The 17,611-nt window shown below is 43.1% G+C and overlaps 1 protein-coding gene across 1 annotated transcript in view; it reads left to right on the forward strand.

Moving 5' to 3' along the window:
- The window catches only part of LOC129839528 (inactive tyrosine-protein kinase 7-like), a 43,345-nt gene that overhangs the window by 22,470 nt on the left and 3,264 nt on the right, over nucleotides 1-17,611 (forward strand). The window contains exons 6-18 of the mRNA XM_055907037.1: nucleotides 4,439-4,569; nucleotides 4,883-5,149; nucleotides 5,641-5,777; nucleotides 6,521-6,656; nucleotides 8,988-9,107; nucleotides 9,672-9,821; nucleotides 10,183-10,327; nucleotides 10,733-10,860; nucleotides 11,216-11,413; nucleotides 11,746-11,907; nucleotides 12,034-12,287; nucleotides 12,669-12,746; nucleotides 13,048-13,199. Of these exons, the coding sequence (XP_055763012.1) occupies nucleotides 4,439-4,569; nucleotides 4,883-5,149; nucleotides 5,641-5,777; nucleotides 6,521-6,656; nucleotides 8,988-9,107; nucleotides 9,672-9,821; nucleotides 10,183-10,327; nucleotides 10,733-10,860; nucleotides 11,216-11,413; nucleotides 11,746-11,907; nucleotides 12,034-12,287; nucleotides 12,669-12,746; nucleotides 13,048-13,199 (2,058 nt within the window). The remainder of the gene's footprint in view (nucleotides 1-4,438; nucleotides 4,570-4,882; nucleotides 5,150-5,640; nucleotides 5,778-6,520; nucleotides 6,657-8,987; nucleotides 9,108-9,671; nucleotides 9,822-10,182; nucleotides 10,328-10,732; nucleotides 10,861-11,215; nucleotides 11,414-11,745; nucleotides 11,908-12,033; nucleotides 12,288-12,668; nucleotides 12,747-13,047; nucleotides 13,200-17,611) is intronic.

Genomic DNA, 17,611 nt, shown 5'->3' on the forward strand with positions numbered 1-17,611 from the left:
TCCCACCGTGAAGCATGGAGGAGGAGGTGGTGTGCTTTGCTGGGGGATACTGTCAGTGATTTATTTAGAATTCAAGACACACTTAACAAGCATTGCTACCACAGCATTCTGCAGCGACACGCCATCCCATCTGGTTTGGGCTCAGTGGGACTATCATGTGTTTTTCAACAGGACAGTGACCCAACACACCTCCAGGCTGTGTAAGGGTTATTTGACCAATGACAGTGATGAGTGCTGCATCAGATGACCTGGCCTCCACAATCACCCGACCTCAACCCAATTGGGATGGTTTGGGATGAGGTGGACCGCAGAGTGAAGGAAACGCAAGCAACAAGTGCTTTGAAGAATCTCAAATGTAAAATATATTTTGATTTAACACTTTTCTGGTTACTACATGATTCCATATGTTATATTTCATAGTTTTTATGTCTTCACTATTAATTTACAATGTAGAAAATAGTAAGAATAAAGGAAAACCATTGAATGAGTAGGTGTGTCCAAACGTTTGACTGGCACTACATGCATGCATGCATGCATGCATAGAGTTGAAGTCGGAAGTTTACGTACACTTAGGTTGGAGTCATTAACTCGTTTTTCAACCACTCCACAAATTTCTTGTTAACAAACTATAGTTTTGGCAAGTCGGTTAGGACATCTACTTTGTGCATGACAAGTCATTTTTCCAACAATTGTTTACAGACAGATTATTTCACTTATAATTCACTGCATCACAATTCCAGTGGGAAAGAAGTTTACATACACTAAGTTGACTGTGCCTTTTAAACAGCTTGGAAAATTCCGGAAAATGATGTCATGGCTTTAGAAGCTTCTGATAGGCTAATTGACATAATTTGAGTCAATTGGAGGTGTACCTGTGGATGTATTCCAAGGCCTACCTTGAAACTCAGTGCCTCTTTGCTTGATATCATGGGAAAATCAGAAGAAATCAGCCTAGATCTTTTTTCATCCAAAAATAATTGTAGACCTCCAAGTCTGGTTCATCCTTGGGAGCAATTTCCAAAACGCCTGAAGGTACCACGTTCATCTGTACAAACAATAGTACGCAAGTAAAACTAGAGGTCGACCGATTATGATTTTTCGATACCGATTATTGGAGGACAAAAAAAGCAGATGCCGATTTTATAAAAAAAAAATATATATATATATCATACACACACACATTTTTGTAATAATGACAATTGCAACAATACTGAATAAACACTTTTATTTTAACTTAACTTCTTGTCAATATGGGGGCGCTGTTTTCACTTTGTAAAAATGTGCCCAAATTAAACTGCCTTGTACTCTATTATAGATCGTACAATATGCATATTATTATTACTATTGGATAGAAAACACTCAAGTTTCTAAACCCGTTTGAATTATATCTGTGAGTAAAACAGAACTCATTTTGCAGCTAACTTCCTGACAGGGAGTGAAAAATCTGAAATCGAGGCTCTGTTCCAGGGCCTTCCTATTCATTTGCTTGAAATCTATGGATATACATGCACTTCATACGCCTTCCACTAGATGTCAACAGGCAGTGGGAGGTGGAATGGGGTGTCTAGCTTGATCTGAGGTCGAACGAGCTCTATTTTATCTAACGGGTGGCATCCATGAGTCTAAATATTCCTGTTACATTGCACAACCTTCAATGTTGTCATAATTACGTAAAGTTCTGGCAAATTAGTTCGCAAAGAGCCAGGTGGCCCAAACTGTTACATATACCCTGACTCTGCGTGCAATGAACACAAGAGAAATGACACAATTTCACCTGGTTAATATTGCTTGCTAACCTGGATTTCTTTTAGCTAAATATGCAGGTTTAAAAATATATACTTGTGTATAGATTTTAAGAAAGGCGTTGATGTTTATGGTTAAGTACACATTGGAGCAATGACAGTCATTGATTGTTTTTTATAAGATAAGTTTAATGCTAGCTAGCAACTTACCTTAGCTTACTGCATTCGCTAACAGGCAGGCTCCTCGTGGAGGGCAATGTAATCAATGCAGATTGGATCCCCCGAGCTGACAAGGTTAAAAATCTGTCGTTCTGCCCCTAAACTAGGCAGAACGTTCCTAGGCCGTCATTGAAAATAAAAATGTGTTCTTAACTGACTTGCCTAGTTAAATAAAGATTAAATAAAGGTGTAATTTTTTTTTTTACCGATTTTCCGATTGCTATATGAACTTGAAATCGGCCCCGGTTAATCGGTCGACATCTACTATAAACACCATGGGACCACGCAGCCGTCATAGCGCTCAGGAAGGAGACACGTTCTGTCTCCTAGAGATGAACGTGCGAAAAGTGCAACTCAATCCCAGAACAACAGCAAAGGACATTGTGAAGATGCTGGAGGAAACGGGTACAAAAGTGTCTATATCCACAGTAAAACGAGTCCTATATTGACATAACCTGAAAGTCCGCTCAGCAAGGAAGAAGCCCCTGCTCCAAAATCACCATAAAAGCCAGACTACGGTTTGCAACTGCACATGGAGACAAAGATCGTACTTTTTGGAGATATGTCCTCTGGTCTGATGAAACAAAAATAGAACTGTTTGGCCATAATGACCATCATTATGTTTGGAGGAAAAAGGGGGAGGCTTGCAAGCCGAAGAACACCATCCCAACCGTGAAGCACGGGGGTGGCAGCATCATGTTGTGGGGATGCTTTGCTACAGGTGGGACTGGTACACTTCACAAAATAGGAGCAAAATTATGAGGGAGCAAAATTATATGGATATATTGAAGCAACATCTCAAGACATCAGTAAGGAAGTTAAAGCTTGGTCGCAAATGGGTTTTCCAAATGGATACTAAGGTAAGCATACTTCCAAAGTTGTGGAAAAATGGCTTAAGGACAGCAAAGTCAAGGTGTTCGAGTGGCCATCACAAAGCCCTGACCTCAATCCTATAGAAAATGTGTCGGCAGAACTGAAAAAGCGTGAGCGAGCAAGGAGGCCTACAAACCTGACTCGGTTACACCAGCTCTGTCAGGAGGAATGGGCCAAAATTCACCCAACTTATTGTGGAAGGCTACCCAAAACATTTGACCCAAGTTAAACAATTTAAAGGCAATGCTACCAAATACTAATTGAGTGTATAAACTTCTGACCCACTGGGAATGTGATGAAAGAACTAAAAGCTGAATTTAATAATTCTCTATTCTGAGATTTCGCATTCTTAAAATAAAGTGGTGATCTTAACTGACCTAAGACAGGGAATTTCTCTAGGATTAAATGTCAGGAATTGTGAAAAACTGAGTGTAAATGTATTTGGCTAAGGTGTATGTAATCGCTCTCACACTCACACCCTGTTCCTGGAGCGCTACCCTCCTGAAGGTTTTTTCGCTCCAACCCCAATAGTAACTAACCTTTCTCAGTTTATCATATATATATATAGTGGGGAGAACAAGTATTTGATACAATGCCGATTTTGCAGGTTTTCCTACTTACAAAGCATGTAGAGGTCTGTCATTTTTATCATAGGTACACTTCAACTGTGAGAGACGGAATCATAACAAAAATCCAGAAAATCACATTGTATGATTTAAGTAATTAATTTGCATTTTATTGCATGACATAAGTATTTATATATTTATAAATATATATATATATTTATATATAAATACATATATATTTATATATAAATATAAATATATATATGTATATATATATATATATATATATATATATATTTATGTATATATATATATAAATATATATATGTATATATATGTATATATATATGTATATATTTATGTGTATATATATATATTTATGTATATATATATATATATATATATATATATATATATAAATATATATATACATATATATATATATATATGTATATATATGTATATATATATATATATATATGTATATATTTATGTGTATATATATATATTTATGTATATATATATATGTATATATATATATATATAAATATATATATACATATATATATATATATGTATATATATATATAAATATATAAATATAAATAATTAGACCCTAAAGATGCAGATTAGCGAGGGATAAAAATGTATAAATGGCATTATACTGTGACATGGTTCAGTGACTTAGATGTGTATTTGTATATAATTACACACACCAGATGCGTGAAGACTAAGTACCGTCTCCTAGATGTGAAGTACGGTTTCCGCTATATACATCCACTCTACGGCTGTGTGTGCGTATGCAGATGTGTGCATGTTGTTTATGAATGTTTTGGAAGCATGTCGACATTCAGGTTAATTCTGCAGTCCGCTAAATTTTTATTGTTTTTTAGTATCGCTTCCAAGAGTTCTTTTTTTTTAAATGTAAAAATATACAGAAAATGTCAAACAAACAAGTCCTCTTTCCTGAGTTGCCCAACTTTCCAGAAAATATTCAGTGTTTTTTTTGTTTTGGCGTTTCTTTCTCTTCCTTCCTAGGTTGGTGATGTTGAACAATGGCTCCCTACTCATAACCCAGGTGAAACCCAGAAACACTGGGCTCTACAAATGTGTAGCCAAATGGTCCCGCGGACTCCCTGTCACGCTGGAGGCCACCGTGAACCTAGCAGGTAAGGGAGTGCACCGTTTTGACACACTGTCTCAAGACAGATGTTTGAATCCTTCACTTTGTGTCTAACTCACTGAACCCTGTCAGAGTATAATGCCATTTATTCATTTTATTCCTCACTAATCTGCACTATTTTTAACTGGATTTGCACGGCATGGTCAACAGTTCCACTCTGCAGTTGACTGGTATACTGCATTGCCTTCATGATTAGGACACAAGATGTTCGTTTTGCAGTCTTAATTCATGGTTTTTGTTTTCTATTACTGATGTCATGATGGACTATCACTTCAAATACTTCCTCCCACCCCTTACAGAGATCGAGGAGATGGGCCCCAGCCAGACTCGGGTCTTCTTGGACAACTCCCTGGAGAGGGTGTCCTGCCGCCCCCCTCGCGGCCACCCGGAGCCCGATGTGTGGTGGGAGCGGGGCGGGGAACGCGTCCCCTCAGAGGGCAGGGTATACCAGGACGGACTGGAGCTGGTCTTCAGCCCCACCCAGGGGGAAGACTCTGGACTGTATACCTGCGTGGGCCAGAACAAGGCCGGTACCAGGAGACAGGAGCTGACCGTCACAGTGGCCAGTGAGTATAGACCTCAAGACCCTAAAGGCTTTTCATACTACTGAGCCCAGCCAAGCTGGTCTGGTTACACATCCACAATTATCTCTGGACCTTTGATGAAAAGCACAATGTGAAATGAAAATATCGGAGCTAGCACAGTTTGGACCAGGTCAGCAAGATGAAAAGGGTAAAGGGTATTTGTGTGTGAAAAGGGTATTTGTGGTCAAAACGGAAGAAAACGGTCTAAAATCGAGGGAAGCAGTATGTAAACTTGTCCGATTAAAAAAAAAAAAAAAAAAAAAAAGATATATAAAAAAACCTAAGTTACATTTTCCGTTGTGTAACATTTTGTTACAGTGTACCCTAATGAACACGACTCGGGTGTTTCACTGCTGAGGCGGGAGTTGGACAAAACTCTGAAGGATTGTGGCATTCGTTGTGACCTGCACCTGCCGAAATGTATTGGGTGTAGACACTACTTTTAAGAGATGCTAAATGTGTGTATCCCCTAGCCCCTCCGGAATGGGTGACGAAGCCAGAGGACAGCCAACTGGAGGAGGGCCTCCCTGGGTACCTGCATTGCCACACCCGCGCCACGCCCCAGCCCGAGGTTACCTGGTACCGCAACTTCATCCCCCTCACCGCCGAGGTCAGTCCTGTGGTCCGAACTGTGTGTCCTGATCATTCTGAAAAGAAGTGGGAATATACACTGAAGAACTACTACACACCGAGTGTACATAACATTAGGACCACCTGCTCTTTCCATGACATAGATTGACCAGTTAAATCCAGGTGAAAGCTATGATCCTGTATTGATGTCGCTTGTTAAATTGACTTAAGTCAGTGTAGATGAAGGGGAAGAGACAGGTTAAATAAGTACTTTTAAGCCTTGAGACGGAGATTGTGTGTGCGTTCCATTCAGAGGGTAAATGGGTAAGGCAAAATATTTAAAAGGACATGCAGCCAACTTGACACAACTGTGGGGAATCACAGGAGTCGACATGGGCCAGCGTCCCCGTGGAACGCTTCCGAGACCTTGTAGTCAACGCCCCGATGAATTGAGGCTGTTCTGAGGGAAACGGAGGTGCAGCTCAATATGTTATGTTTTGTACACTGCGTGTATATCCTTATATTTACATACGGTTCTGGACATTGCTAATGTGATATTCTCTTGCAGTGTCAAGTTCATTTAAGAATCATCAACGAATTTGCATGTCATGAAATGCATTTCTCAAATATGCCCCTTCCGGTGCATTTACATAAACTTCTTACTGTGCTGCAATACAGATTAACTTTATAATGCCCAGAACTATAAATCTGCATAAAGGTGCAATCTGTAACTTTCATTTCTATGAAACCTATTGTTAACCCATTGTTGTCTTTTGACTGTAGGACATTCGCTTTAAGCTGTACCCCAACGGGACCCTGAGGATCAACAGCGTGGAGGTGTATGATAACCACTTGTACATGTGTCGGAGCCAGACGGAGGCCGGGAGGGTGGAGGGCCGGGCCAGGGTCTTCGTTCTTGGTGAGTGTGTGTGTGTGTGTGTGCGCGCACATGCGTAGGTGTGACTTTGTAAGAGAAGAGAGACAGCATGCAAGTGTGTGGTTAGTGCCGTAATGTGTTTGTGGTGTGTATGTGAGAGTGTATGTATGTGAGCGAGAGAAAGAACTTTGTGTGTGGGAGTGCCATGTTATATATGTGTGTATCAGGGTTTCCGTTGGCTGGTAATTGCCGGCTTTTGGCCGATTTCAAATAAATGAAATGCCGGTAAATAAAATTGGAGTCGGCAAAAGTGCCTGGGTCTGCCCCGCTGAGGAGAGAGAGAGAGAGGAGACTTGGCTTAGGCTACTGTTGATTATGAAGATTTGGGTCTTTTTCATTGAAGTAAAACAAAAGTTAGAAGGCATGGCTCCAGACTGCAACTATTTAGTCGCATATTGCGGACCTTTGACTTGGCTGTACGAGTTTAAAAAAAAATCTATTGGTCGCATCGGTGCGAGCTGCACATTCATTTACCTCACTCCAAACAGTAAAGTGCATTATCCTCATGATTCCTGTAATGAAAGTGTCTGCTTTCCTGCCCCTGTACTGGTTTCGCAGGAGCCTGCTGCTGTGTCGAGCGGGCCACTCTTTCCTTTCCCGGGGGGAAAAATTCTCCAGGAGAATGAAGTGTTCTGATTGTATAACATTTTAAAAACACAGCTATCCTGTTGTCACAGGTGGAGAGGGGATGTTCTCAGCTTTCTGTAGATATACTTTTTTATTTCTCCACTTTCAATTTTGAGTTCAATAGCAACTATTTTACAAATAAGATATTTGATATGGCTGTGTGATACGGAGCGCACGAGCTGCGCATTGGCCATTGTGAGTGCATAGGCCTCATTGGGCAGTAGGCTACAACTGCAATGTTTTTTGGGGACATTAAATGTACTGTTGGATTTGATACATGGCTAATAGCATGTGTTTTGAGTTTCCACTTACTCAGGTGGTGAATTGTCCCAAAATAAATTAGTCTGCCTGCATCTTTATGTAATCTAATATCAAAGTCATCTCTTTTGAACCCCCAAAAAATGATAAAATATTAACAGTAAAATATAATAGTATAATTTTTCTACCCAAAATGCATGACAATCACTGGAGTATGGTTGGACATAAATATTTTGAATCGCATGAAAAGATGAAACAACTTATTACTTCAATACCATCTCAGTAGTCTAATACACGTTTTAATAAAGCACTGAATTACTTTATAAGATGATAGGCCTACAATTGTTTTTCTATTGCATGATGCTGTGAACATTTTTGGTGTGACCAAATCATGGGTTGGTGCCACCAACTGAAAAAACTTAGTAGCACAAGTGCCACCAGGGAAAAATGTTAGTCTGGATCCCTTCTAATATTGTAGTGGACAAAGATGAGATTAATGTTGATATCCAGGTAGGATGCAATTTTGAAATATGTATTTATTGTAGGCTTATTTATTAATCTAAACCAGTTCTTTAAATATGCAAAACGTGTTTTGTTTCATTCTGTTGAGACATTTTTGTTGGCTAAATTTAATTTTGATCTGTCTTTTTTTAATGGCGTGCTCTGTATTTAGTAGGCCTGTTGTAAAATAAATACAAATATCATTAGCCTATTGCTTGCATTTGTTGGTACGGTAGGCATTAGCCTGCCTTGGTAATTGCTGCAATATAGCCTGTTTTAAAACTTTCTGGACAAGTGTTTTGTTTCATTCTGTTGAGCCATTTTCTTTTACTTTTGATATTACCCTAATAAAGTTTAGAAGTTTTTGTGAAGGTTTGGTGTTGTGTGGCCTATTATACTGCAGGCCTATAATATGAAGGTAGTGCGCTCCAACTGACTTCGACATATGAGGTGAGGAAGAATGTTTTAGGCCTACCAGACTACTACAATAAACGCTTATCTGTTAGAAAATTAACGAATTAGCCCCCTTCTGAACGGCTATATCTGTACAGCAGACAGTCGCCTTTCTGACAAGTATAAAAAAATTCTGTTTTGCATATGCTACACATCGCAACACAAGGAATAAATCATATTTTGTAATTAGTAATAGGCTGTTTAAGGACATCGAAGTGTTTCTTTTGGCCAATATCCCTAATTTATTGATGGCGCTGGCTGGAAGACCTAATGGGTTACGCCTCCAATGCATATGGATGATCGGTAAATGTATCAAATGTCCGATAAATGTGTTCTTCCTGGTCATTTTGGCCAGCGCCAAATTTGCCTAACGGAAACACTGGTGTGTGTAAATGTTTGGAGATGATGTGTATGCTTGTGTCTCTCTACTCTACTCCACGTTCTGTCACCAACACGGTTGTCTCCTTCCTCCAGAGAAGCTGAAGTTCACCCCCACCCCCCAGCCCTCCCAGTGTCTGGAGTTGGACAAGGAGGGCACTGTGCAGTGCTCCGCCAAGGGCCGCGAGATCCCCACCATCCAGTGGACCAAAGCAGGTGGGTGTTCGGACCTCCTTGCCTGCCTTTTTGTACGTGTGTGTCTGAGTCCTATGTTGCTCAAGCCAATCCAAAATCTACTCTTAGCCCCTACCCCTTGTACCTAGACGCTTCTAGTTGATCTCAAAGGTTAACATGGGTGTAAGCAATATGGTAATAACTTTCTAGCTTATTGGCATAGTCAGATTTTCTGGCATTTTGTACACCCATTGTTTAATTGTAGATGTGTTTTGGGGGTAGAGTCGAGGGGCTATTCAATCGAGGTGCTAGAGGGCTTCCACTTCTCCATGGAAGTTGCACGTACCTATTATCCCATGTATAAGTCAGTCTCCGACACATGAAGGTTAGAATAAAATCCAGAAGAGTATTCGACCCTCCAGGAATGGAATTGAATATAAGCCTGGGCTAGGGGGTTGATATTGGACTGCTCTCTCTCAACTGTTACATTGTTTGCTTCCTGGTGTGTTTTCTAAATAGTTTTGTCTATCTAATGTGTGAGCTGTGCTCCACTTGTAGGACAATAAATGTGAATCTGAATCTCTAATATTCCCCCCCCCCTTGCAGATGGCAGTGAGATGCCAGAGCATGTAGTACAGACCGGCGGCGTGCTCCACTTCGCAAAGGTGACGAGGGACGACGCGGGCAACTACACCTGCCTGGCTTCCAACAGCCTGCAGGGCCAGATCACAGCCGCTGTGCAGCTCACCGTAGCAGGTATCCCTCCACTAACACCAGTGGAACTAATGCCAACCACACCAATGCAGGTCACAGACGCACCACTAAGCTGCCACCTATACAACCAGACACCACACAGACCAATGGTCCTCCGGTTGTCGCCCTCTACTTTTAACCAGAGATTGATTTCTACCTGTGAAAAATGTGTGTGTGTGCTCCAGCCAACCTGTGACAGTAATTGATTAGGTTCCAGGGTTAGGTTTAGAAACAAAAACGGCAGAACTACGTTATCTGATTTCAACAGTGCTAATGCCACCATCTCTAGACTCCCAACACAACTAACTCCATCTTAACCAGCACTTCCACTATTTCTTTATTTCCTTCTCTCTCTCTCTCCCAGTGTATATAACGTTTAATATGGAGCCGGAGCACACCACTGTTTACCAGGGCCACACAGCCATTCTGCACTGCCAGGCCACTGGCGACCCCCAGCCCTTTATCCAGTGGAAAAAGAAAGACAAGTTCCTGGAGCCTCGCAAGAGCAGGTGGAGAACCACAGCTGTCTGTTTTAAGGCCCAAAGTCATTTTGTAGTATTTTGGTTTCTCATTTGTGTGTGTTTCGTTCTGAACACCGTGCTAAACAGCATGTTTGGATAGTGACATCTTCCCTACCATGATAAAAATAAATATCTAGCCTTTGACGTATTACCATCATTCCCAATTCCCTTCCCTTAGGCCTAACCCTTCATTGTTTGGTAAATACAATAAGGCAAATGCAATATGGTAGAAGTGCTTTTACTACACTGCTGATGCCTCGAGACCCCTCTGATTATTGAAGGGGTAGGAAGTGAAATAGAACCGGATCAACGGTGAATGGGCGTAAACGAGGGGGAAAAGAATTGAATGCAGACGCGGCCTCACCCCTGTCTCCTGTGCCGTTTGCTCTCCAGGTTTCAGAAGATGCCCAACGGTTCTCTGGTCGTCCACGACGTGAGTGTGGAGGACACGGGAAGCTACACGTGCATCGCTGGCAACAGCTGCAATATCGGCCACACGTCGGCAGAGCTCTATGTCGTAGGTAAGACACCGGGGGGGGGGGGTCGACTTTGTGTGCCTGCCAGGCAGCTGTCTAAAGTATTTTAATGGTTGTGGTAGGTGGAGGAAATAAAGCAGCGCACCAAACTGTAAATACCTCTTTAGGCGCTTGAATGTGTAATGATAGTAGCGGGGTCAAGACGAATGAATCACAGTTCAGCACTGCAACGTCTCATTTAGAAAGAATGTAATTGAGAGGTGCCATCTTGAGCTGTCCACTTGGCATCTGAGGTTGAGATGGTGATTCAGTGGAGACTCCAACAGAAGACTTTTAATTCAGTAGAGAAGCACATCACGTCACCTCTGACTCTTTCGTGTGTGTGTGTGTGTGTCAACAGAGAAGCCTGTGCACCACTCGTCGGAGGACGACGAAAAGGCGCCATACAAGATGATCCAGACAATCGGCCTATCGGTGGGCGCCGCCGTGGCCTACATCATCATCGTCTTGGGCCTGATGTTCTACTGCAAGAAGAGACGCAACGCCAAGCGACTAAAGGGCCCCGAGGGAGAGGAGGCCGAGACGGAGCACCTCAACGGTCAGCGTTCGCAGTTTATTCCATTCAGTTGCATTCAATAGTGTCTGGTTTTCCCGGTAGTGTGAAATGTATCGAAAACATTACAAGTACGCAGTACAACAACTATACGTTTACATGTATTACTAGTGACAGGCACCGATATGTGAAGTCAATATTGGTGTCAGCAAAAACATCCTCTTGAGTTGGGCTTTAAAACGGAACCGTTTCATTTCCATGGCTCTATTTCCTTAACATTTCTGTACCTAGAGATAAGAAGAGGACTATAGAGTATGTACAAGCAGTCATGTTTAGTTACCGGTATTGAAGGATGCCATTTTGTCCTGGCACTACAGGGGGCACGGTGCAGACCAACGGACAGGCCACCGCTGAGATCCAGGAGGAGGTGGCACTGACCAACATGGGCACCACGGCCAGCAGCGCCAACAACAAGCGCAACAGCAGCCACGACAAAGGGCACTACCCCCGCGCCAACCTGACCACCATCACCACTCTGGGTATAGAGCATCGCATGCATGTGCACGCACACACACGTCGTCGTAAATAAGAATTTGTTCTTCGTTGACTTACCTGTATAAATAAAGGCTATACAAAAATGATACTGATTCCCCTCTCCTACACAGGGAAAGGTGAGTTTGGCGAGGTGTTCCTGGCCAAAGCCAAGGGCATCATGTCGACAGGAGCAAGAGGCAGTGAGGACGAGGAGGAGACAGTGGTGCTGGTGAAGAGTCTGCAGACGCGGGACGAGACCCTGCAGCTGGAGTTCCGTCGCGAGGTCGAGATGTTCGGCAAGCTGGGCCACCCCAACCTGGTGTGCCTACTGGGCATGTGTAGAGAAGCCGAGCCTCACTACCTCATACTGGAGTACGCTGAATTGGTAAGGAGGGAGCTACCTGCTTACGCTCCGGGGTAAAGTTTCCCCTAGGTACAGACCGAGGATCAGCTTCCCCTCCGCCAAACCTTAACCATTAGCGGGGGAAATGCTAAACTGACCCAAGATCAGTGTCTTCGGGCAACTTAACTTCATCCTACTCCCTACACACACACACTTTACTTATGTATCCTACATGGCAGTCTATTGCATCATTGAAATACATGGGTATTAAGGGCAAATGCCTTGATACAATAAAGACTATTTAAAATATGAGCTACGTAGGCACACACTGACCCCAGTGCATTGAAAAACGTGTGCGGGTGTACTTTAAAAAAAGTCATCCATGATTTAGCATCGACCCCAGACCTGTGTATATGTTCCTAGGGGGACCTGAAGCAATACCTCAAGATGTCCAAGAACGAGGAGAAACCCAAGTCCCATCACCTCAGCACCAAGCAGAAGGTCAGTTTACACACACACACACATTAGCATCTTAATCAGGTCTTGGCTTCGGTGCAGTAGGCCATGATTTGGTAGCTGGCGCTTACAGTAAGTCTCTCCTGTGGCATCATGCCACTGGCTTTCACTGTCTGTTGGACCACTCAGATGGAGAAACAGAGTAACCAGAAGATATAATAATAAAAAGAAAGCCATTCAAATGCTTAAACACACGCACTCACTAACTCACCCACTTGAAGGCACACATATGCTTGAAAACACAGTGATTTAATGCTCCGTATGTTCCACTCTCCCTCTCCCTCAGGTGGGGGTGTGTCTGCAGGTTGCCCGGGGGATGGAGCATCTATCCAATCAGCGCTTCGTCCACAAGGACCTAGCCACACGCAACTGTCTGATCAGCGCCAAGAGACAGGTCAAGGTGTCTGCACTGGGGCTCAGCAAAGATGTCTACAACGAGTAAGATTACATTTGATTTAATCTTGATTGATCCCTTGCGGTTGAAAACCACATTTTAAGGTTTTTATTCATTTCAATGAATCCAGTCACAGCATAATTGTATCGGTAATTTAGATTTCCCAAAGTCTCCATTTAAAGAAACCTGTGATATGTATAGTGAAAAAAGGCACTGACAGAGATGGCCACCTCTCTTCGCGCTCTTAGGATACTATGCAGTATTATTATTTTTTTTTTTAATGTATTATTTCTTTCACTGTTGAGTTTATTAATTCAACTTTTTTTTTTTTAAGCACACATTAAACTTTGAGAAAGCCATACATACACATGAATAAAATTGAGGATAACACGCAATAAAGTCTGGGATTTATTTCCATTGTGGTCCTCTTGAGACAAGATGGAACACAGTACGGCAGTGAAATAATAAAACAAAAACAGAGAAGAAGAACATCTATCTCATCATCCCAGTTACATCATAGGGGTTATTCATATGGGCACAGAAGACATCAAACATATTTTGACTTTATTTTTAAAGCTGTCCAGAGAGGACATTGTTTTTATAAGCAGAGGCAACTCATTCCATTCTGAGGCTCCAGTATACAAGACAGTACCTTTCCCAGCATTACTCCTGAACCTGTATAAGCACACATCAGCAACACCTGATCTGGTGCTGTGATTGTGTGCATCCCTAACACGAGGAAAGTAATCACTTAGATATCTGGGCGCAGGACCATAAATACTCCTGTAAACCAAACCTAGTCTAATCTGGGACAACCTAGCCTCAACAGACAGCCAGTTTAGTTCCTGAATGCAGCTCCTGCTTATGTGAGTACGTGGACTCACCTTCAATACTACCCTGATCAGCTAATTCTGGGATATCTGGAGCTTCCCCTTCATAAGTTTAGATAAGCCCTCAAACCAGGAAGTACTAGCATAGTCAAAATGGCATTGAATGAGGGCAGTAGCTAGCAGGAAAGCTTAAGTCTTATTACATACAGCCGGGAGGAACTATTGGATATAAGAGCAACGTCAACTTACCAACATTACGACCAGGAATACGACTTTCCTGAAGCGGATCCTCTGTTCGGACCACCACCCAGGACAATGGATCTAATCCCAGTAGCCGACGCAAAACAACGGTGCCGCAGAGGGCAGGCGGAGGGGTCTTCTGGTCAGGCTCCGTAGACGGGCACATCGCCCACCGCTCCCGAGTATACTACTAGCCAATGTCCAGTCTCTTGACCACAAGGTAGAAGAAATCCGAGCAAGGGTTGCCTTCCAGAGAGACATCAGATATTGTAACATTCTCTGTTTCACGGAAACATGGCTCACTCGGGATACGTTATCAGAGTCGGTACAGCCACCTGGTTTCTTCACGCATCGCGCCGACAAACAAACATCTCTCTGGTAAGAAGAAGGGCGGGGGTGTATGCCTTATGATTAACGAGTCGTGGTGTGATCATAACAACATACAGGAACTCAAGTCCTTTTGTTCACCTGACGTAGAATTCCTTACAATCAAATGCCGACTGCATTATCTACCAAGAGAATTCTCTTTGATTATAATCAGTCGTGTATATCCCCCCCCCCCCCCCAAGCAGACACCTCGACGGCCCTGAAAGAACTTCATTGGACTCTATGTAAACTGGAAACCACATATCCTGAGGCTGCATTTATTGTAGCTGGGGATTTTAACAAGACTAATCTGAAAAAATTTAGGGAGCCTTGTTATCAGGCTATCGAATGCGCGACCCGGGCCGGCAACTCTGGATCATTGTTACTCTAACTTCTGCCTACGCATACAAAGCCCTCCCTCGCCCTCCTTTCGGCAACTCTGACCATGACTCCATTTTGTTGCTCCCAGCCTATAGACAAAAACTAAAAGTGCTCAGGTCTGTTCAACGCTGGTCCGACCAATCTGATTCCACGCTTCAAGATTGCTTCGATCACGTGGACTGGAATATGTTCCGGATAGTGTCAAACAACAACATTGACGTATACGCTGATTCAGTGAGCGAGTTTATTAGCAAGTGCATCAGTGATTATTAAAACCTTCCCCAACCAGAAACCGTGGATTGATGGCAGCATTCGCCCAAAACTGAAAGCGCGAACCACTGCTTTTAATCAGGACACGGTGTCCGGAAACATGACCGAATACAAAGTGTAGCTATTCCCTTGCAAGGCAATCAAACAAGCTAAGCGTCAGGATAGAGACAAAGTAGTCGCAATTCAACGGCTCAGACACGAGAGGTATGTGGCAGGGTCTACAGTCGTGGCCAAAAGTTGAGAATTACACAAATATTAATTTTCAAAGTTTGCTGCTTCAGTGTCTTTAGATACTTTTGTCAGATGTTACTATGGAATACTGAAGTATAATTACAAGCATTTCATAAGTGTCAATGGCTTTTATTGACAATTACATGAAGTTGATGCAAAGAGTCAATATTTGCAGTGTTGACCCTTCTTTTTCAAGACCTCTGCAATCTGCCCTGGCATGCTGTCAATTAACTTCTGGGCCACATCCTGACTGATGGCAGCCCATTCTTGCTTAATCAATGCTTGGAGTTTGTCAGAATTTGTGGGGTTTTGTTTGTCTATCCGCCTCTTGAGGATTGACCACAAATTCTCAATGGGATTAAGGTCTGGGGAGTTTCCTGGCCATGGACCCAAAATATTGATGTTTTGTTCCCCGAGCCACTTAGTTATCACCTTTGCCTTATGGTAAGGTGCTCCATCATGCTGGGAAAGGCATTGTTCGTCACCAAACTGTTCCTGGGTGGTTGGGAGAAGTTGCTCTCGGAGGATGTGTTGGTACCATTCTTTATTCATGGTTGTGTTCTTTTGCAAAATTGTGAGTGAGCCCACTCCCTTGGCTGAGACGCAACCCCACACATGAATGGTCTCAGGATGCTTTACTGTTGGCATGACACAGGACTGATGGTAGCGCTCACCTTGTCTTCTCCGGACAAGCTTTTTTCCTAATGCCCCAAACAATCAGAAAGGGGATTCATCAGAGAAAATTACTTTACCCCAGTCCTCAGCAGTCCAATCCCTGTACCTTTTGCAGAATATCAGTCTGTCCCTGATGTTTTTCCTGGAGAGAAGTGGCTTCTTTGCTGCGCTTCTTGACACCAGGCCATCTTCCAAAAGTCTTCGCCTCACTGTGCGTGCAGATGCACTCACACCTGCCTGCTGCCATTCCTGAGCAAGCTCTGTACTGGTGCTGCCCCGATCCCGCAGCTGAATCAACTTTAGGAGACGGTCCTGGCGCTTGCTGGACTTTCTTGAACGCCATGAAGCCTTCTTCACAACAATTGAACCGCTCTCCTTGAAGTTCTTCATTATCCGATAAATGGTTGATTTAGGTGCAATCTTACTGGCAGGAATATCCTTGCCTGTGAAGCAATGATGACAGCACGTGTTTCCTTGCAGGTAACCATGGTTGACTGAGGAAGAACAATGATTCCAAGCACCACCCTCCTTTTGAAGCTTCCAGTCTGTTATTCAAACTTAATCAGCATGACAGAGTGATCTCCAGCCTTGTCCTCGTCAACACTCACACCTGTGTTAACGAGAGAATCACTGACATGATGTCAGCTGGCATTTCAATCCTGTGGCAGGACTGAAATGCAGTGGAAATGTAATTTTGTGATTCAGTTTATTTGCATTGCAAAGAGGGACTTTGCAATTAATTGCAATTCATCTGATCACTCTTCATAACATTCTGGAGTATATGCAAATTGCCATCATACAAACTGAGGCATCAGACTTTATGAATTTATATTTGTCATTCTCTCAACTTTTGGCCACGACTGTACAGTCAGTCACGGACTAAATAAGAAAACCAGCCCCGGACCCCGATGTCTTGCTCCCAGACAAACTAAACTATTTCTTTGCTCGCTTTGAGGACAATACAGTGCCACCGACATGGCCCGCTACCAAAACCTGCAGGCTCTCCTTCACCACAGCCAACGTGAGTAAAACATTTAAACGTGTTAACTCTCGCAAGGCTGCCGGCCCAGACGGCATCCCTAGCCGTGTCCTCAGCGCATGCGCAGACCAGCTGGCTGATGTGTTTATGGACATATTCAATCAATCCCTATCCCAGTCGGCTGTCCCCACATGCTTCAAGAGGGCCACCATTGTTTCTGTTCCCAAGAAAGCGAGGGTAACTGAGCTAAACGACTATCGCCCCGTAGCACTCACTTCCGTCATCATGAAGTGCTTTGAGAGACTAGTCAAGGATCATATCACCTCCACCCTACCTGACACCCTAGACCCACTCCAATTTGCTTACCGCCCCAATAGGTCCACAGACGACGCAATCGCAATCACACTGCACACTGCCCTAACCCATTTGGACAAGAGGAATACCTATGTAAGAATGCTGTTCGTCTACAGCTCAACATTTAACA

This window comes from Salvelinus fontinalis, chromosome 40 (genome assembly GCF_029448725.1).
Source record: "Salvelinus fontinalis isolate EN_2023a chromosome 40, ASM2944872v1, whole genome shotgun sequence".
NCBI classification, from domain to species: Eukaryota; Metazoa; Chordata; class Actinopteri; order Salmoniformes; family Salmonidae; genus Salvelinus; species Salvelinus fontinalis.